At 41.3% G+C, this 25,070-nt stretch overlaps 1 protein-coding gene across 1 annotated transcript in view; it reads left to right on the top strand.

The window, feature by feature from the left end:
- The first annotated feature begins 5,323 nt into the window (after positions 1 to 5,323).
- The window catches only part of TGFBR1 (transforming growth factor beta receptor 1), a 55,150-nt gene continuing 35,403 nt past the window's right edge, over positions 5,324 to 25,070 (top strand). Inside the window, 1 exon segment of the mRNA XM_027615585.2 lies at positions 5,324 to 5,502. Coding sequence (XP_027471386.2) covers positions 5,418 to 5,502 — 85 coding nt within the window. The 5' untranslated portion in view covers positions 5,324 to 5,417.

Genomic DNA, 25,070 nt, shown 5'->3' with positions numbered 1-25,070 from the left:
TTTGACTATGTGACATTCTGGAAAAGGCAAAATTATGGTGACAACAAAAATTGGTGGGTGCCAAGGGTTAGGGGGAGGGAGGGATGAGTAGGCTGAGCAGAGAGGATTTTTAGGGCAGGGAAACTACTGTGTATGATACTGGAGTGGTAGACACATGTCATTAAACGTTTGTTAAAACCCATAGAATATACAGCACAAAGAGTGAAGTCTAAGGTAAGTTATGGACTTTGGGTAATAATGATGTGTCAGTGCAGGTTCGTTGATTATAACAAATGTACCACTCTGACGGGGGATATTTTTTTTTTAAAGATTTATTTATTTATTTGAGAGAGTGAGAATGAGAGAGAGAGAGTACATGAGGGGGGAGGGTCAGAGGGAGAAGCAGGCTCCTCGCTGAGCAGGGAGCCCGACGCGGGACTCGATTCCGGGACTCCGGGATCATGACCTGAGCCGAAGGCAGTCGCTTAACCGACTGAGCCACCCAGGCGCCCTCTGATGGGGGATATTAATAGTGGGGGAGGCTGTGCCTGGGTAGGGACAGGGAATATATGGGAACTCTATGTAATTTATGCTCAATTTTGCTGTGAACCTAAAAAATACATATTTTATTTATTTATAACACTTACAAATATTTTTATTTATAAAAAATAAAGTCTATTTAAAAAAAGTAGACAGAAAAGACCAATTACCTACAAAGGAGAAATGGACTAATACTTGATTTCCCATAAGCAACAATGGAAGCCAGAGATAGTGGAATGATAGCTTTGATTGTTGAGAGAAAGCAATTGCGAATCCAGAATTCTGTAGCCAGTGAAAACACTGTCCAAAAATAAGGATTAAATACAGTCATCTCAGTCAAACAAAAACTAAAATTGTTTGCTACCAAGTCATCTCTCTCTAAAGGGAATTCGAAAGGTTATATACTTCAGGTGGAATTAAAGTGATTTGAGATGAAAAGTCTAGGGATAACGAAAAATGAAGATCAGAAAAAGTGGTAAAAAGTGTTTACAAAAAATCACCACACTTAGTCTCTCTTGGTATCTACACCCCTTTGCAATGTGATCTTGCAGTTCCTTTTATCAAGAGGTGGAATTTCCCTACCCTTTGAATTTGGGCTGGGCCTAATTCAGGCCCAAACCAATGAGAGGTGGCAGAAATGATGGGCCAGTTGTAAACTCCTGGATCCCCGAACTGTCATGTTAACAAACCTAGCCTAGCCTGCTAGAGAGTGAAAAACCACATAAAGGAGCTGAACTAGACCATTATAGACCTGTTCAGCTCCCTGTTGACCTGCCACCCGATCGCAGACTCATATGTGAGGTCAGCTGAGATCAGCTTATATTGGCCTAGACCAAGAAAAACAGCCCAGCCTACCCACAGCCTCATGAGAAATAATATGGTTATTATTCTAAGCCACTAAGTTTTGAGGTGATTTGTTATTTAGTTAGGAGCCCAGGAGTTAGCAATAGATAATAATGGTATAAATCAATACTAGCTTGTAGGTTAAAAAATTAGAAGCAAAGTATATAATAGATAGCATTGACCAGAACTGAAGTGTTTTAAGGTTAAAAAAGAGGACATGTTTATTTTTCTCATTTAATATGAACGTCAGTGATAAGCATTTAGAGCTGGTACAGTTGCTCAAGGAATTTATCAAGGACCCAGACTCTCTCCATTCCTAGTTATCTACTCTATCCATTCCTAGTTTCTCTCTACTATTCCTAGTTATGGCCACCATCCTTATGCTCACAAAATGGCTGCTGTACTTCCAGGCGTTGCAGCTTTTTTCCAGATGGAAAGAAGGTGAGAATGTGACGAGTCCTTTTAGAGAAAACAGTATCTTCCCAACAAGCTCTACCTGGTAGGCTTCTTATATTTCACTGGCCAGAACTCTGTCACATGGTCATATCTAGGTGCCAGGTGCCAGAGAAAAGATTTTTAGCTAGATGAACTGCTTTCCCAAAGGAAATGAGGATTCTGTTCATAAAGTGAATGTAGGAATGAATATAGTTTAGGCAACTAACCATCTCTGGTCTCCATTTGGGAGAAAACTTTACCTGAGGGAATAATCCAAAAGGAAAAGCAAACAATGTACCTGGCATGAAGACTAAGAGGTAGCATTGTGCAGAGGACAAGGCACAGGAGTGAGAGTCTCTTAGTCCTGGCTCTGAAGCTGACTTGCTGGGGGCTGGTCCTCAGTTTCTTCCCTATTAAATCAAGACAGAGTAAACAAGCCTTTTTCAGAGCCTATAGAGACTGTGAAGGGAATTCACATTTACGATAGATTCTTTATGTGCAATAGCTCATTTAGACCTTACAACAAATATATGAGTCAGTGTCATTATCCCATTTCACACTGGGGGATATGAAATCTCAGAGAAATCAAGTAGTGTGCACAGATCCTGCATGTAGTAAATGGTAGAGCCAGCATCCCCAGCTAGGCCTCCAAAGCCAGAGGTTTCTTTCCATTGCCCTCCCTTTCTCAAAAGGGGAAATAAGTACATGCATTTTTATTTATTGAGTTTCAAGGTAACACTTTCTAAACCAGTGTCTTTTAAAGTGTGGCCCAGTGACACCCGCAGCAGAATCACATGGGGTCTCTGTTACACATGCAGAGTCCTGGACCTCCTTCAGATGAACTGATGCAGACTATCTAGGGCTGACACCCAGGAAGCTGCATTTTTAAAAGTTCTCCAGTGAATTTGGAGACATTTTAAAGTTTGAGAACCATGATTTTAAACTTATAATTTATTGTTCCATTCCAACGTAGTTTATTTGTGGATCCATGGCTCATGGAAATGTCTTCCTAATATCAGGAAAATAAAATTTAAAAATAGTCTGTTCCTCCTTCCTGTTCCTCAGTGTTCTAATGAAGACACTCAATTCCATGGAAAATGTTAAGGAACTGGAAGTGTGTCATAGAAGATAATCTAACACTGATTAACTGAGGCTCTGTAAGTCAAAGGCACAGGTTAGCAGAACATGAATGCTGATTAGAATCAAACAGAGCCTGAAGGGGCTGGGCAAAGGGAATGGCATTAACTAAATATTTACTATGTTCTAAAAAAATGTATTTACTATGTTCTAGACACTGGTCCAGACACATTACATCATCTAAGGGGCCTAAGACATGTCATTCAGTCCCTTTTATTTATAAATGGGGTAGGAATAATATTTCATTTTAAAGGGGCGCCTGGGTGGCTCAGTCGTTAAGCATCTGCCTCCCGCTCGGGTCATGGTCTCAGGGTCCTGGGATCGAGCTCTGCATTGGGCTCCCTGCTCTGCGGGAAGCCTCCCTCTCCCTCTCCCCCTGCTTGTGTTCCCTCTCTCACCGTGTCTCTCTCTCTCTGTCAAATAAATAAATAAAATCTTTAAAATAAATATTTCATTTTAGAGATGAAGAATCTAATGAGAATCTGATGAGAGAAAGACACTTCACTGGTCTGAGGTGAATCATTCATTCATTCATTCAATATCTCCTGAGCTCTCATGGAAGACACTGAGAATAGAGCAGTGAAAGAACAGTCTACAGACCTCAGGTATCATTAGGATCCTGACTTACCGTCCACATCTCCACTGAAAAAACTGGAACCGAGGGAGCAGATCAGGCCTGGAGCCAGCCAGAAGCAGTCTTTGCCTGCCTTGTGGGCCCTGCCGCAGGGAGCAAGAGGAGAGCTTGTTGCTGATGGTCTCCAGCAGCCAAGAGAGTGCAAGAGAGCAGGCTATGCCATGTTTTTGGTAGTAGCTGCATCCCTAGGTGGGCAGGTCAGTGTATACCCAGGCCCCCTTACCTGTCTAGGGAGGAGCAGATGAAGTGTCTGGAGGGAGGGCCTAGAAATAGAACTTGAAAGAGCAGGAGGGGAACCCCCAAATCTTATATCCTCTCACTGACCAAGGGAGATATTATTTCCATTTTACAGATGAAGACATGGAGACTCAGAAAGCTTAACGGACTTGCTCAAATAAGGGTCCTACACAGGAGGGGAGTAGGGCAGGTCTCAGATCCCAGCTCCAACACCCCCACCCTGCCCTTTTACAGCTCAGGAGGGAAGTCCTGGCAGGTAGGTCAAAAGCTCATGGAGGAGCAGCGCTAAAATGATCTACAAATTGATGCCAGAGGATGATTCTGATTCCTGCTACCAAGGTTTATTTAATTCCAAGCTCAAATCACACAGAAAATAAAATTTTCTCCTTAAAAGGTTCTGCGGAAAAATGTTCTCTGTTCTATGTAACAGCCTCCTCGGCTGTGTTTGTGTCTGAAGAGAGGACTAGTCTGACAGGAAGAATTACAAATCTGGAGCTCATTTTGGTGTCCCAGAGGGAAGGTGGGTGGAGCGTCTCACAGTAAATTAGGAATTCAGAATGAAAACGTAGCCGAGTTTATTTGGGTTTCTAGTGACACCTCAGAATTATTGTGCAGGCGTGTCAGAGGCAAGTCAAAGTATTGACTGCTCCCCCTCCACCAAAGGAGAAGTGCTGCGAGCTAAGAAGGGGAGTCCCACTCCTTTGGGGGTTGGGGTGGGGACCCTCCCTTTCCCACCTGGATCAGGAAGAGGTCAGAAGGAAAGAGTGTGGAGCCCCTTTCTGGGTCCGCTCCTTGTTCCGGAGGGAGAGAGGCTATTCGGGGGGCGTGCCCGAGCTCAGGATCTGAATGAAGTCCGAGGCCAGGATTTCAGGACTTTCAGGGCCTGGAATTTGGTTGGGGTTAGACACTGACAACGGGAAGAAAAAAGAAGACGTGAGTCGTATATGGAAGGCACTGAGGAAAGATTTGGGGGAGATGTTGAAAGTTGAGGCGTGGATCTGAGAAGTGGAAGTTGAAGCCTGCGTGACGATGCCGCGGATCTGGGTGAACGTGTTGGGGATTGGTGGTTCAGGGCTGTGAATGGGGGTCGGGTTGGGATTGGGGTCAGCACTAGATCTTAGGTGCTTGGAGAAGGCTAAAGAAAAGAGCGTAGAGCGGCCACAGCCTTTTTCCGAAAGCTACTCACACCCAGACACACCCCTCGCGTAACCCTAGTCCTCCGGGGCCGGAGGCTAGGCAGGGTCGAGGCGCGCTAGACCCTAGCCCTACCCGGTCTCCTCCTAGCGCGGAGCGCCTCGGGCTGGGGCAGGGGTCTGGCAGCACGGCCCCCGGGGAGTCTGGGGGCGTGTACAGAGGCCGGCGCCCGCGGCTGCGGATTGGCTGTCCAGCGGGCCTGTAGGCGGGGCTCCGGGCTGGGTCCCGCTCGGCCGCTCGCCGACAGCCGGGAGGCGGGGCCGGCGGGAGCCCGGCAGCCAATGGACGCGCAGCCCTCGAGCAGTTACAAAGGGCCGGAGCGAGGCCGCCGCGGCGGCAGGAGGTGGGGCGAGGCGAGGCTTGCTGAGGCGAGGCGGCGGCCGGGCCGGACCGGGCCACAGGCGGTGGCGGCGGGACCATGGAGGCGGCGGCCGCTGCTCCGCGTCCCCGGCTGCTCCTCCTCGTGTTGGCGGCGGCGGCGACACTGGTCCCGGGGACGACGGGTGAGCGGCGGCGCTGCGGGGCTGGCGGGCGACTGCGGGGCGCGCGCGGGCCGGGCCCGGCCTCTGGCTGGCTCCCTCTCTTTCTCAAACATGGCGCGGGGCCGGGGGCGCAGGTGGCGGCGCCGGGCCGGGGCCGGGCTGGCCTGGCCTGGCGGCCGCCGAGCTAACCACAAACGGGGAGCGCGGGCGGGGCGGGGCAGGGGCGTGTGTCCGAGAGCGGGTGGACGTGCTCTGCAGCCGGCGGCGGCCCCTGCTCCGGGTTCCCCCGGGGGAGGTGGTGTCGGGCGGAGCGAGCCGAGGACCGGGCTGCTTTCTGGGGAGCGAGGGGGCGCGGACCGAGAGCTAGGGGGTGTGCGGCTGGCCGGGCCTGGCGGAGCTGGGGCGCCGTGTGGCGTTGTCTGGGCACCCCACCCAGAGCGGGAGGGTGCCCGAGGCTCCCGGGGCTCGGGGCGGGGTTGGGGTCGCCAGAGGCTTCCCGGGCGGGTTAGGAACTCTGAGCCTGCGGGGCGGTGGGAGGGGGCGACGTGTGGCGGAGACCCCCGGGTCACCGGACCGCCCTGGCTGTGGGTGCCGGCCCGACCCCGCCGAGAGGGGCTGCTTCTCCAGCCAGGGGTGGCTTTGGAAGGGGAGCCGCGAAGCTTTGTGTGAGAAGGAGGCACGAAGATGTGCGGAATGTTTCTTCTTTGGTGCGTCTGGAAAGTGTTGAAGTGAATCCAGTAACCAGAAGGCTACAGATTGTTTTCGTAGTAGAAACGAACGTTTGCTCACTCTGCGGGGTTTGGAATGTTTGAATGGGAATGACTCTGTGAATTGATCAAACGCTTTTATTTCCTCGAAGGAATATCGCCAGTGTTCCTTTTCTTGAGTGACAGTAGTTTGAATCAGTAGTCTCTGTGTAGTTGGTTTTCGAGGGAGAATGTTTGCTCCGTTTTCCAAAATACTAAATCAGGATGGGGTACGTGGTCATGACCAATCTCCGTGGAAAGAACAGTGAAAAACTGTTAACATCCAGACTAAAATACTAGAAACTGAAATATAGATCCTTAGTGTTAGAAACTAAATTACAGTGAAAGTACGTTTCTGTCTCTCAAATTGAATACCAAATGTTTTAAAAAACAAAAACCTCAAGAGTGAGAGTGCCAATATCTACTGTCTGTTAAGAGCTTACTATGATGTAGATGCATAAAGTACACCAAAGTACATTATCAAATGCTCACGATGAAACCCTCAGGGTTAGTGGCATTTTCCCCATTTATAGATGAGAAAACTGAGTTTCGAACAGGTTAAGTACTCGATTACTAAGGACAGGAGTTAAGGATTTGCACCCAGAGTTCAGTGTTTCCAAAACCTATATATTAAAGTGTGTGTGTGTATACGCACCTCTGTCGGGCAGAACCCGTATTTCTGTTCAGTCCAGCAATGAGCAGTTGGTCTTTATTATTCATTTTTTGATTTTACCCTCACAATATGAAAACCAGGTTGGCTTCCTCCTGACTCCTAGTACATTCCTGGAGTCCCTTCATATTGGGCCTACAGTGGAGGAAACTGGATTTTTGACATTGGCCTAAGGCATGCGGGCAAAGTAAATATGTGGACAGGTGAGAGAATCGATAGTTATGTATCAAGCAAAAGTAACATTTCTACACCACTCCTAACTCTAATGGCATAGTTCACTCTTTTCCACGTAGCCAGTCACACTAAGTGTTCGTGTATTCAAGTAACAGTATTAGACTTAACTGATGTATGGAACATTGCTCAGTCCATGCTGGGGAGGAGTTTACAGACTACACTGGCATGCATACAATACACAGCTGATCCAGGTGCTATTATTCTTAAGTCTAGACTGCCTCAACTGGTCTGCCCACGCTTGTTTGTTGTGTTGATGTTGATCTTTCATACATTCTGAAGAAGCTCACATGCACTTTTAAATTTATAATTTGGCTTCCTTTTTAAGACCTTGCAGTTGTTCCTTATTGTCTGGGTATCAGTTTTGTATTTCTCTGCCCAGCTTCTCCTCTTTCTAACATTGATTTCTCTAGGGAAATTGGTTCCCTGTCCCTAGTACACAGATTTGTACGGTACCGTACCAGTATGTCTACATATATATCCCATGTGGAGAATCCAGTTTACTTTCTGCCATCATGTAAGTTTTTTATTTGAAAACATGCCTAGAACCCAACTCTTCTTTATATCAGTGCCTCTTGAATGTCTCTTCCTTTCTTTGTATGCAGCCATTAGTTTAGTCCTGCCTGTTATCCCTTGAATCTAGTTGCTTTCCAGTTTCTCTCATCTAGACTTTTCTATAGGCTACTGCCAAGCTAATCTTCCTCAGCCACCCTCACAAAGGGTTTACAAGATTTTCCATTTCTATTCAGCACTTAGAGCAGCACTTGAGGCTTATGATTAGAGCCATCTCTAGTATTCAGCCAAAGATCTCACTTCTTGCTGCTACTGTAAACCCTCAATTCCAGCAATTTCTGTTTTTCCACTGACTCCTGATTTTTTTAGCCTTTTAACTACATACTTAATTTTGCCCCTTTTGGGAGTATAAGGAGAGAAGTTCTCAGTTCTGGCTTCATGTACTGGTTTAGTTCCTAAATTCCTTTTTTCCCCGAACTGTATAGCACTTAGGGTTACAGTTTGTGTTGTTTATTTCTACCATCTTGCACTGTCATTTATCTATACGTTTGAATGTGTTATAGGTCCCCAGAGGGCAAAGGTATGTCTTTTCTTTCCTTTATGCTCTCAGAACCCAGCACTGTGTTTTATATTCTGTTCAACTTACATGCTTGTTGATTAAATGAATTCCATTTGAGCATTCCTTTAATATTTATACTGTTTTATATAAGTACAGTTTATGCAATATTAATTGACAATTCTGTGTGTATAATATGGGAAAATTGTTAATGTGATGAAAAAAGCAGTTGGTTATTAGGTTTGGTTATTAGTCCCGACTTCACCTCTTGTTATGTAGAAAATCTAGATGGTACCTACTTTTCCTAATTCTTGAGATCTTGAAGACCAAATGAGAAAGTTGTATTGGAGTTTGAGGTTGCTATTTTGTATTGATAGTAATAGGTAGGACCTATGTTCCTCCAGCAATTTCCACTGGACCACGTGTGTTTTGATTGATCAGATATCCTTTCTGATCGGTTGGTACCATTGTGGAGCCAGTTGTTAGATATTTTAATATCACCCCTACAGAGAGGCATCAGCATGCAAAGAGGGACATGATTAATGCAGGCTCATGTGATTGGGGGAGGCTTTCTGGACACTTTAGGGCTTACGCTGACTTTGAAGGGTAGCTCAAACTTAAATAGGCAGAGAGGGGGGATTTGATGAGTGGTAAGGCTGTCCTGGGGCCTACTCCAGGGCAGAACCAAAACTTTTATTGACTGGATGGCAAGTTCCTCTTTAGAGTTAAGTTCATTATTCTATACTGTGGAGTTTGGATTGGATGTATTCCCCACTATTTCTTTCCCCCAATTCTGAAAACTCTGTAATATGTGACTGGAAACAAAATAAAAAGGTAATCTAAGTGGGATGAATAAGGGAAGATAATATTATGGGCTGCCCACCAGGGGTAGGCATTCGATTGGTAAAAGTTCTAAGTCACTTCAGTTTACAAGGGAAAAAAATGACATCAGAGGTTAGGTGAATTTCTCAGGGTCAGGCAGAACTAAGACAAGAATTTAGATTATCTCATTCCAAATCTGTGCTTTAAAGAGTATGAAGGTTTTGGAGGGGGGGAGGGCAGGGTTAATGGAGTGACTTACCTAAGTGAAGTTATCTTGAATTTCACAGAACTTATGAAAAGTGACTTCTGATGGGCTGTGGACGGGGAGAGGTGGTGGTGGTGGTTAAAAGGTCCTCAAGAGAAGGTCAATATCGTTTTTATATTGTTGATAAAAAGCCCAGGTGTAGAGCTTATTGACTGAGAAGAGTAGGCTTTAGTAGTTTAAAAGATGGTGAAACTGTTTGGGGTTTAATTAAAATGGATGTAATTGAAAGGCCTTGCAGTTACATGGTCTAGGTTTAGAATTTTAGATGCTCTCCTTAGTTGTTGAAATTAAATAGGGAACTGACATGATCAAAGTAATCAAGAGGGAGATAAATCTGTTCTTCTGGGGAGGGCTGCTTATGTGGAGAAGACCTTTGCTGAAAGGTTCTTCTAGGCCTGTTGAAACAGTTAATCCGAACTCAGCACCATTCTGGTAGTACCTTTGTAGTGCATCAAATATGTTCATTTCTAATGACCCGGGCTTTGAAAATGCCATTATTTTATGGATGGCCCTTTTGAAATATGAGAACATGTTTCTTCAAACCACAGAGCCCTCTGCACATAACAAACTGCCTGCCTTTTGCTGTTCTTTCTCGGTCGTGGCTTACATAATGCAAGTTCTCTGAACAGATGGACTGTGCTTTATTATCATGTGATTGGGTCACATCTTTGCTTCCTGCTTCTGGAATTGAGGGCAGATGCTGGCATGTTTCTCAGGGGTTTGCATGCTTTGTCCCGTAGAACTGGCTTGAGAAAACTTTCAGAATTTTCTTTAAAATTATGGTCTGTCTTGACCCAGCCTAACTCCAATACTTAGGATAATTAGTGCTTTTCTTAACTGAGTTTCCTCAATATGAAATCCAAGCATTATTCATAAACTTTAAGATTTGTTGCTACTTTGAAATAGATCCAGTTTTAGCTGTATAGTTTTGGCCCAGATAATGCTGGTAGGTTTCTTATGGTTACCTTTTTTTGATATGGACTTATGATTGGTTGATTTGTAGGCTTTTTGCTTTAGAAAAACACTTTCTCAAACACTATGAAGAGTGAGAGTGAAGTAAATCTGGATTCAATTTGTATGGGTCCAGTTTTATAGATGAGATCTGGCCGTTTGTAAAGCTACTCTCTTATTTTGGCATTCCAAGAGAATACACATTATAAAGAATGATTTTTAACTTAAAAAAAATATGACTTGCAGGGGATACACACAAGTTGCTGTGACATTTCTTGAAGATTCAGTGGTCCATGTACCATTTTATCAATCTGAAAAGAATATAAGAATATGCCAGGGACGCTTGGGTGGCTCAGTGGTGTAAGCCTTGACTCTTGGTTTGGGCTCAGGTCATGATGTGTCCGGGTTGTGAGATGGAACAGGAGCACTCGGTGCGGAGTCTGCTTGGGATTCTCTCTCCCTCCCCCTCTGCCACTACCCCTGCTTCGTGTTCTCAGTAAATAAATAAATAAATAAATAAACAAATTCATTCTTAAAAAAAAAAAGAATGTGCCAGGATTCTATCTGCCTTGTGTCATTTAATTCTCATAACCAACCCTGGATGGCAGTTGTATAATAGCACAAAATCTTCTTATGTACCACTTAATTTCCAAAAGATTTTTTAAAAGATGTATTTATTTTAGGGAGAGAGAGCATGTGGGAGAGCATAAGCAGGAGGGGCAGAGAGGGAGAGAGAGAGAGAATCCCAAGCAGACTCCTCACTGAGTGTGGAGCCCATTGTGAGGGGCTCCATCTCATGACCTGGTTGGAGATCACGACCTGAACTGAAACCAAGAGTCGATTCGCAACTGACTACATCACCCAGGTGCCCCATTCCAAAAGATTTTTTTAAAGTCCATTTGTTACTAGGTCCAGGTGACCAGTAGTGCTCAAAAGGTAATTGTAGGTTTGATCACATTGGTTCCAACCCAAGATTCTTTTCAGCTCTCTTAGATGTTATCCAAAGACGTTAATATTCTTTCATCTTTTAATCATAAATATATTTATTAGAAAAGACACTGCTTCAGATAGAATAGAGGTCTGTAGACTAACAGTAGTGTAACCACCAAGGTTCAAATGATTGTACTTGGGTAGGCAGAGTTAACAGGATTTTTGCTCAGATTGGAACCTAGTTTGAATCAATGAAAGTTTGTAAAAAGAAGAGCTTCTGTGTTTCCATTTTACAGACCAGGAAACGGAGGTCATGATGTTAATAAATGGTGGAACTTGCACTTGAGCATTTCAGAGGTGTACTCTTTCCTGTACATCATGCTACTTTCATATACAGTAAATACCTTGTTTTGGTCACCATCAGGAAGGATTTTCTTCTTCTTTTTTTAACCATGAGAATTTGCTTCAGCTTGTCTTAATTATATTTGCCTCTTCACAACTGCAAGTTACTCAGATGCTTGCAGTCTTTGGATTATATTTTTAGGTAATTTGAATCTCTCTGATGAGTCTAATGATAGTTGATCACTCACTATATTGATTTATATATTTTCATAGCAGACTCTTTGCTTTTCAAAGTAACACGAGCACAGACCTGAAAGTAGCTGAAAATTTGAATTGAGGAAAGAAAAAAGCTATCACTGTCCATCATGAACACTTTGGCTTGTTCTACCCCCCATGCATTTTTTTAATATGATAAAACCATTTTTTAATCATTCTGTCTCAGTAGTTTATCAAAGCTAATAAAAGTGGTTTTTTTTTTAAAGATTTTATTTATTTACTTGAGAGAGAGAGCAAGTGAGAGCGAGCGAGTGAGGGCACCTGGGTGGCTTAGTTGGTTAAGCGACTGCCTTCAGCTCAGGTCATGATCCTGGAGTCCCGCGATCGAGTCCCGCATCGGGCTCCCTGATCAGCAGGGAGTCGGCTTCTCCCTCTGACCCTCTTCCCTCTCGTGCTCTCTATCTCTCATTCTCTCCCTCTCAAATAAATAAAATCTTAAAAAAAAAAAAGAGTGAGTGAGTGCACAAGTGGTAGGGAGGGGCATAGGGAGAGGGAGAGGGACAAGTAGACAAGGAGAGGCAGGGAGTCCAATGCGGGGCTTCATCCCAGGACCTCGGGATCATGAGCTGAGCTGAAGACAGACACTTAACTCACTGAGCCACCCAGGCGCACCCCGCTAATAAAAGTGTTTTTAAGGGGCGCCTGGGTGGCTAGGTTGATTAAGCATCTGCTTTCAGCTCAGGTCATGATCCTGGAGTCCTGGATCGAGCCCCACGTTGGGTTCCCTGCTCAGTGGGGAGCCTGCTTCTCCCCCTGCCCCTCACCTCACTCATGCTCTCTCTCTCTCAAATAAATAAATAAATAAAATCTTTTTTAAAAAAGTGTTTTTAAGTTGGCAAAGAGCTTCAGCTTTGTAGAAGAAATAGCTCACTTAATATTTAGTAATGACCAACACAATGGGAAGTAGAGAAAGAGGCTGATTTGCTTTCAAGAAATAGGATGCTTGGGAAATATGATAAATACAGATTCAATAATAGCAACCACAGGCACTGCTTTACAGAAGTGGTAGGAATTGATCTCCTGCCTTGTGAGATGGTTAGTTTAGAGTGGATGAGGGGCAGAGAGAAAGCTCTCCTAGGCAGGGGAAGATGATGCATATGGAGAAGGAGCATGCTAAGTTTCAAGAATTTTAAGGGGGAGAAATAGAAGTTCATGATGTAAAGGGTGGCTTCAAAGAATTATGGGCCTTAAAAATCAGGTGAATGGTTTTGATGTGCAAAATGAATGTCTAAGTGCACCACACAGGAAATGGAGCAGGGTGACTACCTAGGAGATTTTGGAGTTTGATGATGGCGTTGGGAATGGAGTAGAAGGGTGGCTGTATGACATTTCAAAGAAATCGGAGGAGCTGGTAGTAGGGCCTTTGCAGGGCTGTCACTTTGCCTCCATACCTGCACAGCCTCCTCCCTCACCTCTTCCATATCTTTGCTCAAATGTAACCTTTTTCTCAGTGAGGCTTACCCTGACCACCCTTTTTAAAATTGCCATTATCTTACTCTGCTTTTTCTTTTTTGTAACATTTACTACCTTCTGAAATCCTTTATTTACTTACCCATATTTACTTATTTACTATGTCTGTTGTCTCCTTCTTCCTACTAGAATATAAGCTCTATGACAATGGCTATTTTTGTGTTGTTCACCAGTGTAAAGTGCATAGAAAGTACCTGGTGCATCATAGGCTCTCAGTACATATTTGTTGAATGGCAGTAGGTCTTAGTTGTAGAAAGTTGAAGTACAAAAATTAAGGACTGCATGAAATCAAAAAAGAATGACCAGGATTTTTACACCCGGATAATGCCTTTAACTAGTAATAAATTAGCTGAAAGAAAGATTGAGGGGAAATGAAATCTGGTTTGAACGTGTTGAGTTTGAGGTGTAGGTAGCATAGCCCAGTGGAGTAGGCAGCGAAGACGTCAGACCGGGACACAGTTGGAGATGGGAGAGAGTCTTAGGCAAAGAAGCAGTTGTCAACATGTGCCTTCCACCTCATTCTCATTCTCTTTTTTTAATTCTGGTGCCCTAAAAAGCCACCCTAAGTGGAGTATTTATTTTGACCCTGAACTCCTAGCTTAGATCTGGGGCCTTGCTCCATTCACTGAGATATTCTTCTCTCCTGAGTTACAGATCCATGCTTTGTTCCCCTTACCCCTCCAACACCACAGAAGTAAGTATTCAGAATTATTTGTGATCTTCTGATTGTACTGACATTAGCCTTCAGGCTCCCTTTTGACCTCTGGGAATCTGCTCTGGTTCCTGGATGAGGTAGAAGAGAGGCCAACATAACAGGTTCTCAGCCTTCCTAGCATTCATAGCTTTGAGATGAGCACGATTTTGTAACTTTCTCATATGGGAAAAATTTATTCACTGATGGGCTTGTGTAGTCTGGCTGTTTTCCAGAAAAGGATTTAGGAAACTTGAAATAAAAACATATGCAGTAAAACCAGAACTAATGATCAGAAAGATAAGAACCAATAAATGGGAAAAGAAAGAACAATTATCCATAACTTTTAGCTGAGGAAAGCTTTTGTAGTTGAACACAATAGTCAGCTCTGAGTTTTCTAGCAGTGAGAGCAATAAGGGAACCTGATAGTTTGCATCTCATTGCCTATTACTGAGCATTTATGGGACGCTGCCACCTTCCTTAATAATAAGGAGCCCCAGACGCAAAGATGCAATGCAGGGAGAATCTCTAAGTGGTAAGGGGTTGCTGGACTTCAGCCCTGATTCTCGTTCTGAGTTTTCCTCTTCAACATGTATTGAGGAGCATGCTACCATTTTTCTTCTTCATGCTAAGGTGCTAAGGCTGTGATCCAAGTATGGACACACTAGTCTTACCCTAATGCCGGTGGAACAGCTGATGTAAGGCTGCAGCGTTTAAATCAAGCTTTGCTAAAAGCTGGAGGATAATGAATAGAGAAAGCAACATGAAACTGTTCAAGCTGGCTTACAAAGACATTTTCCTCATGTCCTTATCTTTTGGCCTGTCTCCATTTGGCAGACATCATCTGAGTGCTGCCACCAGAAGTGAATAGAGCCAGGCATTTATCTTTCTTCAAACAGGGCCAAAACAGCGAGGTCCAGAGAGTGTCTTCGCTTGGGTTTCCTGTTTGAAGAGCTGCCTCCTTTCTGGGTGATGGATGTTGGGAACAATGACTTCCTTTTGGAGAGACCACATTTACTCAGAGAGTGTGTTCCTGCACGTGTAGGTTGCATAGTAACCCCAATATTCATATCAAAGATACCCACGTATGTCACCATGAAGGATATTCTTTGATTAGAGACATGCCGATTTCATTGGAAAAACAAGTTTCTTCCTGCTCTTGAGCAGAATCAATTATAGAAGTCTTTGTAAAAGGGGCATGGGAAATCAAGTGACGAGTTTGGGTTTATCACTCTCTATGACTTGAGTAGATTCACTTTCCTTTCTTATTCTGCAGTTCCAGTGTTTCCTTATTCTAATCAATAGGGCTGCCAGTGTTTCCTTGTTCTAATCAATAGGGCTGAACCTCCTTTTTTTGTTCATTTGCTTCAGGATAACCATTCCATCCAGATTTCCTAGGTGTGAACCTCACTGATTACATAATAGTGTGTATTTATAGTTCTAGGACACCTTGTGCGGGCATCCTGTTACATTTCTACAATATAAGATCTTTAAATATGCATTGAAATACAAATAGCTCCCATGGAAAAAAGCAAAAACAAGTGGCTTTTTCTTTTAGAAGTGAGAACTAAGATACATGAGGGTAATGAAAATGGAGGAGACAGTTAAGCCTCAAGAGGAATGTAGAGATAGAAAGTCACTAACTATGGCTTTTCATTTATACAAACACGACAATATATGTATGGTCTTTGTTTATTTTTTCCTTGATGTATTCATTCCCAAATGAAACCATAATGTGCTCTAATTGAGTCTCTTTGTTTAGCACATGGCTGTTGATTTGAGTACTTTCTCCAATTGAAAAACTGACATTTTAATTTTGTTATTCAATGTGCAACAGATTTAAATAAAAACACCAAGATTATGTATTGTAGATTTTCTTCAACAATAATTATATGTAATTATTTTACCAAAATAAACAAGTTAAAGTAGTTGTAGCTATTTTATCTCATTTTATGTTTGGGAAAAAGAATTACAAATCAGGGACTAGAGTTTGCTCGTGTTTCTCAGTGAGCAAAGATAATTTCTGTTTGCTGGTTCTAGCCCGTTCCACCAAAGCAGTACAAAATTGATGCTAGTAAAAAGTACTGAAAATGTGAAGGGGAAGTGCAACTAGAAATAGGTCAGAGTGGCTACGTGCTACTAAAAACAATTGGTAGTTTTCATGAATGTGGTATCTCAAAAATTTTAAGGGACCTGTGAAGATTAAATGAGATTATAGCGTACTTCCTGCCACATAGAAAACACAAAGTAAATGGCAGTTATTAAGAAAATTGTTTTTCATAGAAACATAGAATTTCTAGGCTAGAAAGGATCATAACTAAGGGGACCAGGATTATCATTTTGTCTCACTTTATTTTACAGATGAGGAAACTGGGGCTCAGAAGGTATGTGGTATTTCAGGATAATCAGGATAATTTCAGGATAATAATTCAGCTAATGACTAAACAGGAGTCCAGCATCTTCCTCACTTAGAACTTCACTTAGCATCCCTTTTCCTTCCCAAGTCTCCAATTGGGAGAATGATTTTTTTTTTTTAAATTTCCTAAATTTATGGAAGATCTCTTTAAATGCCATCAAATCAGACCCTCAACAGATGGATACATAGATGGATAAATAATGATAAAAATCAATATAGCAAAATAGTAACAACTACAGAATTTAGGTCGTGGGTATATAGGTGTTCACAGTTGGCAGTTTTTCTGAATGTTTGAAATTTTTTTTTAAAGTCTTTTCTATTTTTTTTAAAAGATTTTATTTATTTATTTCACAGAAAGACACAGCGAGAGAGGGAACACAAGCAGGGGGAGTGGGAGAAGGAGAAGCAGGCTTCCCGCCGAGCAGGGAGTCCGATGCGGGGCTCGATCCCAGGACCCCTGGATCATGACCTGAGCCGAAGGCAGACGCTTAACAGCTGAGCCACCCAGGCGCCCCTGAAAATCTTGATAATAAAAAGTTGGTGGAGGGTAATTGAAAAAAATTATATCTCCTCATCCCAGATGTGTTTCTGTCATTGATCTCTTTAAATATAGACAAACCAGCAGTACTTGCTATAGCCAAAGGAAATAAAACAACCAGGGTCCAGCACCTCTGGGATATACATTCTAGGTCCTTTCTTTGACATTCTTTAAGGATTGAGAACCACAGATCTGTCATGACTTTTTCTTTTCTTTTTTTCTCTCTCTCTTTTTTTTTAATTACAAAGGATAGTTGTGCATTGCAAATTTGAAATTCCCTAATCACCCAACAAACAAGCCAATTAACACAATTATCACTGTAGATCACTTTCCTGTGAACAAATGCTCTATTTTTTTTTCTTTCACCTTTCCCATGGTAAATTTTAACTTTTGTTCCCTTCCTTATTTATAATGCATTTATAAGCTTGGGTCTTCCTGCCCTCATGTAGTCTTTCTTCCAAGATCACAATTGTTTCTTCCACTTAATTCTTTAAAAAACAAAAAAACAGGGTTGCCTGGGTGGCTCAGTTGAATCAAAGCAACTGCCTACGGCTCAGGTCATGATCCCAGTCCCAGGGTCCTGGGATCAAGCCCTGCATCAGGCTCCCTGCTCAGCGGGAGGCCTGCTTCTCCCTCTACCACTCCCCCTGCTTGTGTTCGTGCTCTCACTGTCTCTCTCTCTCTGTCAAATAAATAAATAAAATCTTAAAAACAAATCAAAACAAAAAAACATGGCCACATATTCTTTTAGCTAGGGACGTTCCACCCTTTGTCATTGATCATTTGAGTTTTATCAGATCTAGCCTTCCCCTGCCTTATGATGGGAAAAGGGGAAGGAGGGAGGAGTTTCAATAAATTTGAATTTAGGAGTCAGGCAAAAACCGTAGGGGGTAGTCTTCAAGGAGCAACAGACTCAGAATTAGCTGGGCATTGCAAACAGATGGTATACCCTAAGGAAATAGCTGTTCTAAGCAATTGGGTGTTTGCATCTAATTTAACTTAGAGATCCTGGAACTGGAGAAAAGGTCTCATGGAGCAAATGGGTACAATCACCTATGAACCATTCTAAACCATAGCTAGGGCCTAGTAATTATTGACTTCTATATAGGTGTCATCAATTCTATACAAATGCTGCATAATTCTATACAGCATAATTCTATGTTGTTATCTTCAATTCTTTGAAGACTAAATAACATCAAGCCCTGGCAGACCCTTATCTTTTAATAACCAACCCCCTACTAGAGGTCTTCTTCAGTAACCAAAATGCTAGGTAGCATCAATGCCAACAGCAGTTTGAAACCCATCTTCTCAAGCCTCTGGATGTTTGTATCGTGATGTCTGAAAACTTTATTTGGTTGGTTCTTCTGAAAGGAGCCCAGACAACATTAGATATTCACATCCTCATGCCCCAAAAGAGGTCATGGATTTAATGGTTAGAAATACTATAAAATACTATAAAAACATGAATATTGTAAAATATTATGAGAGTCCCTCCATTTTGGCTGGTCTTTTCTGTCCTTGCTTGGTTTAATTTAGCCATATCCCTCTAGGAGACCGCACTCAGGATTGAACTGCTTGCTTTGATGTTTTGTTTGACAAGGAGAATGAACATTTCAGGCTAGGGAAGTCAAGAAATTAAAACTCGTGTAGCTATGTGTGGTTCATCAAGTTTCTGAAATTTCCAGCAGTGTCTCTTCCATCCCTCTGTTAGCTAAATTCAGTAAGTTTTTGTTCTGAAAAGGTATGGGAATGACATAAAGCTAAATACCAAGAGACTCAGTTAAGTATAGAAAGTGTGATTGCTTCTATGGAGCAGGAAATAGGAAGGGCTGGGTGTTGGGGAGCTGCTATCTTCTTTTGTTGGGTGGGGTACAGTCTTGTAGAACTATTTGACACCTTAAACTCTATACATACATAACTTTAATAAAAATAAAACCTAAGTTAAAAAAATAGTGGTAAATGTATGGCAGTTAGTTGTCCATGAATGCTTAATAAAAATGAAGAGTTGAATTTCCCTGTTGAAAAGTCAGATTCTTAGATTGGATTAATATGTACACAGAGGCCTTCAAACTTAGCTATTTTTTTTCGAAAGACACCTAAAATGACGTGAAAATGTTGAAAATAGTAAAATAGAAAAAGGCATATTTGACCCAAAAAAAGGTAGATACAATACAGTAAGATTAATACCCAACAAAACTTAAGCTACAAAAGCACTAAAAGGAAGAAAGAGGTGTATTTTATATTGATGAAGTACTATCTCTTAAGACATGTTATGAATCTTTATGCAACTAATAATGTTGAAATATATAAGGTCAGAACTGTTAAAAATACAAGAAGAAATTGATAAATTCACTATAGATGAAGAAAAGAATACCCGAATAACATAATAATAAAGATATAATGCATTCCAATTTTGTAATCATGAACAGTATTCTTTTAAAATACTTCTTGAGTTTTTCAGAAAATTGATGATATGAAAGTCCACAAAGAACACCCAGATTAGAAATTTACAACAACTAAAAGAAAAAGCCAAAATAAATAGTATATCCACTTGGAAATATAAAATTATTCTTCTAACTAATCCCTGGGGTAAAGAAGAAGTTCAAGTTGTAATTACAAAACATTTAGAAATGAACATATCCAAACTAGTGGGAGTTTTGCTAAAGCAGTACCCAAAGGGAAATTTGGAAACAAGATTTCAAGCTGGAGCAGGAACTAAATCCAAATCAACCTGAAGAAGGAACAACTAAGTGTGTATAAAGGAAATAAGGATTTAGAAAAAACTTCAGAAAAATAGATTTGATCTATAAAACACCAAACTGGTTCTTTTTAAGCACATTACTAAAATAGACAAATACTTGATAAATCTAAAAAAGAAAAAGACATGAATAGAAAAATGGTAAAGGAGAATGGTGTCTTTTTGACAAACAATGTATTTTAATGTAGTCCAACCTCTTTTATTTTCTCTTAAAGGTTAGGGCTTTTTGAATCCTATTTGATTAATCTTTCTCGACCTAATGTCTTGAAAATGTTTCCTATGTTTTCATGTAAAAGGCTTCTTGCTGTAATTTTAATGCTGAGATGTAAAGCCCATCTGCAGATGATTTTTCATTATGGGATGAAATCTATGTATTGTTTATTCTTTAAGTTTTAATTTTAATTCCAATTAGTTAACATATAGTGTAATATTTTTTCACTCAAGTTTTACTTAAATTCCAGTTAGTTAACATACAGTGTAATAATAGTTTCAGATTTAGAATTTAGTTACTCAACACTTAAATGCAGCACCTGGTGCTCATCACATTGAGTGCAGTCCTTAAACCCCCATCCCCCATCTAGCCCATCTCCTACCCCCACCTCCCCTCTGGTAACTATAGTTAGTTCTCTGTAGTTAGGAGTCTGTTTCTTGGTTTGCCTCACTCTCTTTTTTTTTAAATTCCACATGTGAGTGAAATCATATGGTATTTGTGTTTCTCTGACTTATTTCACTTAGCATAATACTCTCTAGCTCCATATACATTGTTGCAAATGGCAAGATTTCATTCTTTTTTGTGGCTGAGTAATATTCGTGTGTGTGTGTGTGTGTGTGTGTGTGTGTATTTTATTATTTTTAAAATCTGTATGCCCAGTTGATCTAGCACTATTTGTTGGTAATACCTTCCTTTTCCCAGTGCACTGCAGTGTCACTGTTAGAAATCAAGTAGTTGTATATGTGAGAATCTGTTTCTGGAATCTCTGTTCTTTTCCTTTGGTCTGTTTATTCTTTTGCCAATACCACACTGTCTTAATTATTATGATGTTATGATGGGTCTTGATATCCAATAGTGTGAGTCTTCAAAAGCATTGTTTTCCAGTATTGCTTTGGTTGTTCCTTGGGATGTTTTTCCGTATAGATTTTAGAATCAGCTTGTGAATTCACAGACACACACACACACACACACACACACACACACACACACACACACACACACAGAGTAGGATTTTGATTTGATTTTTTTAAATCTACAGATCTCTTCGCAGAATATTGATATCTTATAGTATTGAATCTTCCAGTAAGGAGGCTGGCATGTTCCTACATTTATAAATAAATAAATTGTATTTTATATCCTTCGTAATGTATGTCAAATAAGTAATGCTTTGAAGCTTCCCCTTTAGAGGTCAGGTCCTACATATTAGATTTATTTCCAGGTATTGGATTTTGGATGCTTTTGTAAATGATATATTTTTGAATTTTTGTTTTCTTTTTTTTAAGATTTTTATTTATTTATTTGTCAGAGAGAGAGCCTGCACAAGCAGGGGGAGTGGCAGGCAGAGGGAGAAGGAGGCTCCCTGCTGAGCAAGGAGCCCGATGTGGGACTTGATCCCAGGATTCTGGGATCATGACCTGAGCCAAAGGCAGATGCTTAACTGAGTGAGCCACCCACGCGTCCCGAATTTTTGTTTTCTATTTATTGCTGGTTTAAGAAAAGCTGACTTTTTTATGTAGTGACTTTTGTGTTTTATCATGAATAGGTGCTGAATTTTGTTAATTTTTTTTTGGTTTTGTTTATGTCATGATTATATGATCTATTTACATTTTCCTAAACTACTTAAGTCTCTTATTCCTGAAACTATGTACAGTATCTTTGTACAGCATCTCCCTGGGAAGACTTTCCTTTCTTCTTTAGTCTTCTAAGCCTCAGGGGAGGCGCCGTCTTTGAGAGAAGTCTCCCTTCTCTCTGCCCTCTCAGCACTTTGTGTGCGTTACCCTCTATCCGTAACATGGTGGCTCTCCACATTACATTGTGAGCGTCTCAAGAGCAGGAATCTCATCCGAGGTATCTCTGTCCTCCTAAAGGTGTGTTCTTTGTTCTTACACAGGTTGCATACACCGTTCTTTTCTGGTAAAAGATGTTTAGGCCTTACTCTGTGCTTCAAAAATTATGAACTGCGTAGTGCTACCAGCTAGTTTTTTCAACTATGGCTCCAAGAGGCCTTTTGCTATTTGCAGGCCCAGGTGTGACTCTCCTCTTCCTTTAATTCAAAGGCAGCTGGTGGGTGGTTACCACTTCCTTCTCTTACCACAGTTCTGTTTGGACTTCATTCTAGCCCAGGATGATTTGCCACTTTCATTTAGGTTCAGCATTGTACCTCAGTACCTGTGCAACCAAGTCACGTCACCTATAGCCACTCTTGCTCTCCAGAGGGAAAGGCTTGAGTCCTTCATCTTGTCCTACTTGGGGGAAATCACCATAGATTTTCTAACAATCTTTTTTTCCCTGTGCTTTTAGAATATATCTAGATTATGTTGACGTAACTCTTTGGGCACTTCTGTTTCCTCATCTGTAAAATACGAGGTTAAGATCAGGTAATTATCAGGTTCCTCTTAGCATGAACATTTTATGAGTTTTTTTTTTTTTTTTCCCAAAGTAGGCTCCACTCTCAGCATGAAGCCCAACACAGAGCTTGAACTCACAATGCTGAGATCAAGAGTCAGACACTTAACCGACCAAGCCACCCAGTTATGATTCTTTATTAGGGATATGTGCACACTGGGTGTGTTCCAACACTTTGTTAATTTGGGTTGGAACTGAAAATAAACTTTCTTGTAGGTACATCTCATCCTGCTACAGTCAAGTTCTTGGGCATAACCCTGTTCAAAAAGTCATATTGCTGAAAAACTCTGTATGGGTATCTGCGAGTGGAGGGAGATAGAGAAATAGCTACTGGGAATGTTCACTGCTTTATGTGCACACTGTTTACATTATATACTGTGTGTCAGTGTTGTCTTCTAAGGTTGTGTAAAGGTTTGCTCTGATTCTCTGTCCAGCATATATAACAGGGACTGACACATGGTAGGTGCTATAAAATACCTGTTGAATGAGTGCATAAATTAATTGTTGAGCATTTTATGTGCCAGGTACTGTGCTAAGTATTCTTATATATGTATATCTTATATATGTATTCTTATATATGTATATATGTATACGTATGTACATAGATTGCTATTGTTACAAATTTAGAAAACAGGCTCAAAAAAGTTAAGCAGTTTTCCCCAAGATTACTTAGAAGCTATCTGGCAGAAATAGGATTTGAGCTGAAATCTTCTTGTCTCTGAATTCCATTATATTAACCATACTCTTGTAATACCCACTAGTCAACATAAAATATAATGAGAAACTATAAAAATGTGTTCAGATTGGGGAAAAATAAGATACTCAGTTATTGTTTTAGTATTAACCATCAGAAATAAAAATGTCTCCATTCTTTTTAGGGGCTAGGGTGAGTTACAGTGCATACATATGTTATGTATACCAGCATACCCCCTCAACTCCGTGGGAAAAAACAAGATGATCACCCCATAGCGATGAAATTGTAATCACATTGTATATATTATTAATAGTATGACCATTTCCCTGTCCTTAGAAATGCTTCTAAAGTATCAGCTTTAATGCCTATATAGTATCCCATTTATGATTGTATCATAATTTCATTTCTCACTGCCCTTGTCATTCATATAGGCTGTTTTCAGCCACAGAGTACTATAACAGACATCTGTGTACTTGTATCTTTGCGCTTATCTCCTGTTATTCCTTTGGGCTAAATCCTAAGAAGTAGAATTACAGGATTAGGAAGAACTAGGCTTTGGGACGCCTGGGTGCCTCAGTCGTTAAGCATCTGCCTTCGGCTCAGGTCATGGTCCCAGGGTCCTGGGTTTGAGCCCCACGTCGGGCTCCCTGCTCAGCGGGAAGCCTGCTTCTCCCTCTCCCACTCCCCCTGCTTGTGTTCCCTCTCTTGCTGTGTCTCTCTCGTCAAATAAATAAAATCTTAAAAAAAAAAAAAAAGAACTAGGCTTTAAAGGCTCTTACTATGTCTTGGCAAATTGTTTTCCAGAAAGGACTTTAAAGTTTTGAAACCAGCACGAAGTGTCTATATTCCATAGAGTAAATATCCTGAGTTGGAGTTTTGAAGATAGTATAGGGAAAGGGATGGAGCATGGAAAGGCATTTTTAATTTTTTTTGTAACTTTGAATAGATCTAATACACTCATATTTTTCTAAATTCAAAAGGTATAAATAAGTGCATAGTGAAAAGTCTCCTCCCACCCCTTTCTTCTGGGTACCCAGTTCCCTTCCTTGGAAGCCAGTGTTACTTATTTCTTTGTTTTTCCAGAGAGATACTTTGTAATATCTGTGTGTGTGCATTTTCCTTCCTTTCTTTGCTTTTTAGTGCAGATGTCACCATATCAAATACAGTGTTCTGCACTCTGCAGATTTTCACTTAATACATCTTGGGGGTCAGTCTACATTAATACATAGAAAACATCAATTTTTTTTGATATTATGGTCTTCCATTTTATACTGGTACCATAATGTTATTTTACTGGTTCTATTGATAGATGCATAGGCAAGATTAGAAACAATACAGTATAAACCCTTAGGAAATTAATAGCCACGTATGTAAGGCACTTTATGCATGTAAAGTATATCTATAGGCTACATTCCTTCTGGGTCAGAGGGTATGTTCATTTGTCATTTTGAAAGCATCAGGTTGCCTTCCATTTATATGGAGGAAGAGGTTATTCTGGATAATGGGATATCGTACATCAGATGGGCTCAAGGGAGGTACCTAAGTGAGAATTTTGGACAATTGAAAGGAGAGCATTGAGAGGTGGGAAAAGGCCTTCAAAAATGAAGGCAGTACAGGATAAAAGAGAAAATTTGCTTGCTCGGCCATTTGATTGAGGACCTTGGTGGTAGCGACCACCCACATACTAAAGAGATACTGCTGAGATGTTTATGCAAGAAACATACTGGATCCTTTCCTGTGTGCCAGGATCTGGGAATGCAGAGATGCATAATGTACTCATAAAATACTAACCTAGGTCCTGACCCCAGGAAGTTCGCAGTTTAATGGAGGAAATAGATGAACAAACAATTATAAAATGAGATGCACTGCCATAATCGCTGTACCTTGAAGATGTCAACTTAAGTTCAATTAGTCAAAAAATGAAAACATGAATGTTTAATATTTGATGTAACTTATAAAATAATAGAATCTTACTTTTTAAAGAATTGTAGAGGCACCTTTGGGTGGCTCAGTCAGTTAAGTGTTCGACTCTTGATCTCCACTCAGGTCTTGATTGCAGGGATGTGAGTTCAGGCCCCATGTTGGGCTCCATGCTGGGCCTCA

The sequence above is a fragment of the Zalophus californianus genome, chromosome 13 (genome assembly GCF_009762305.2).
Source record: "Zalophus californianus isolate mZalCal1 chromosome 13, mZalCal1.pri.v2, whole genome shotgun sequence".
Lineage (NCBI taxonomy): Eukaryota > Metazoa > Chordata > Mammalia > Carnivora > Otariidae > Zalophus > Zalophus californianus.
The sequence above is the reverse complement of the archived record's forward strand: the minus strand, read 5'-3'. Positions and strand labels throughout refer to the sequence as shown.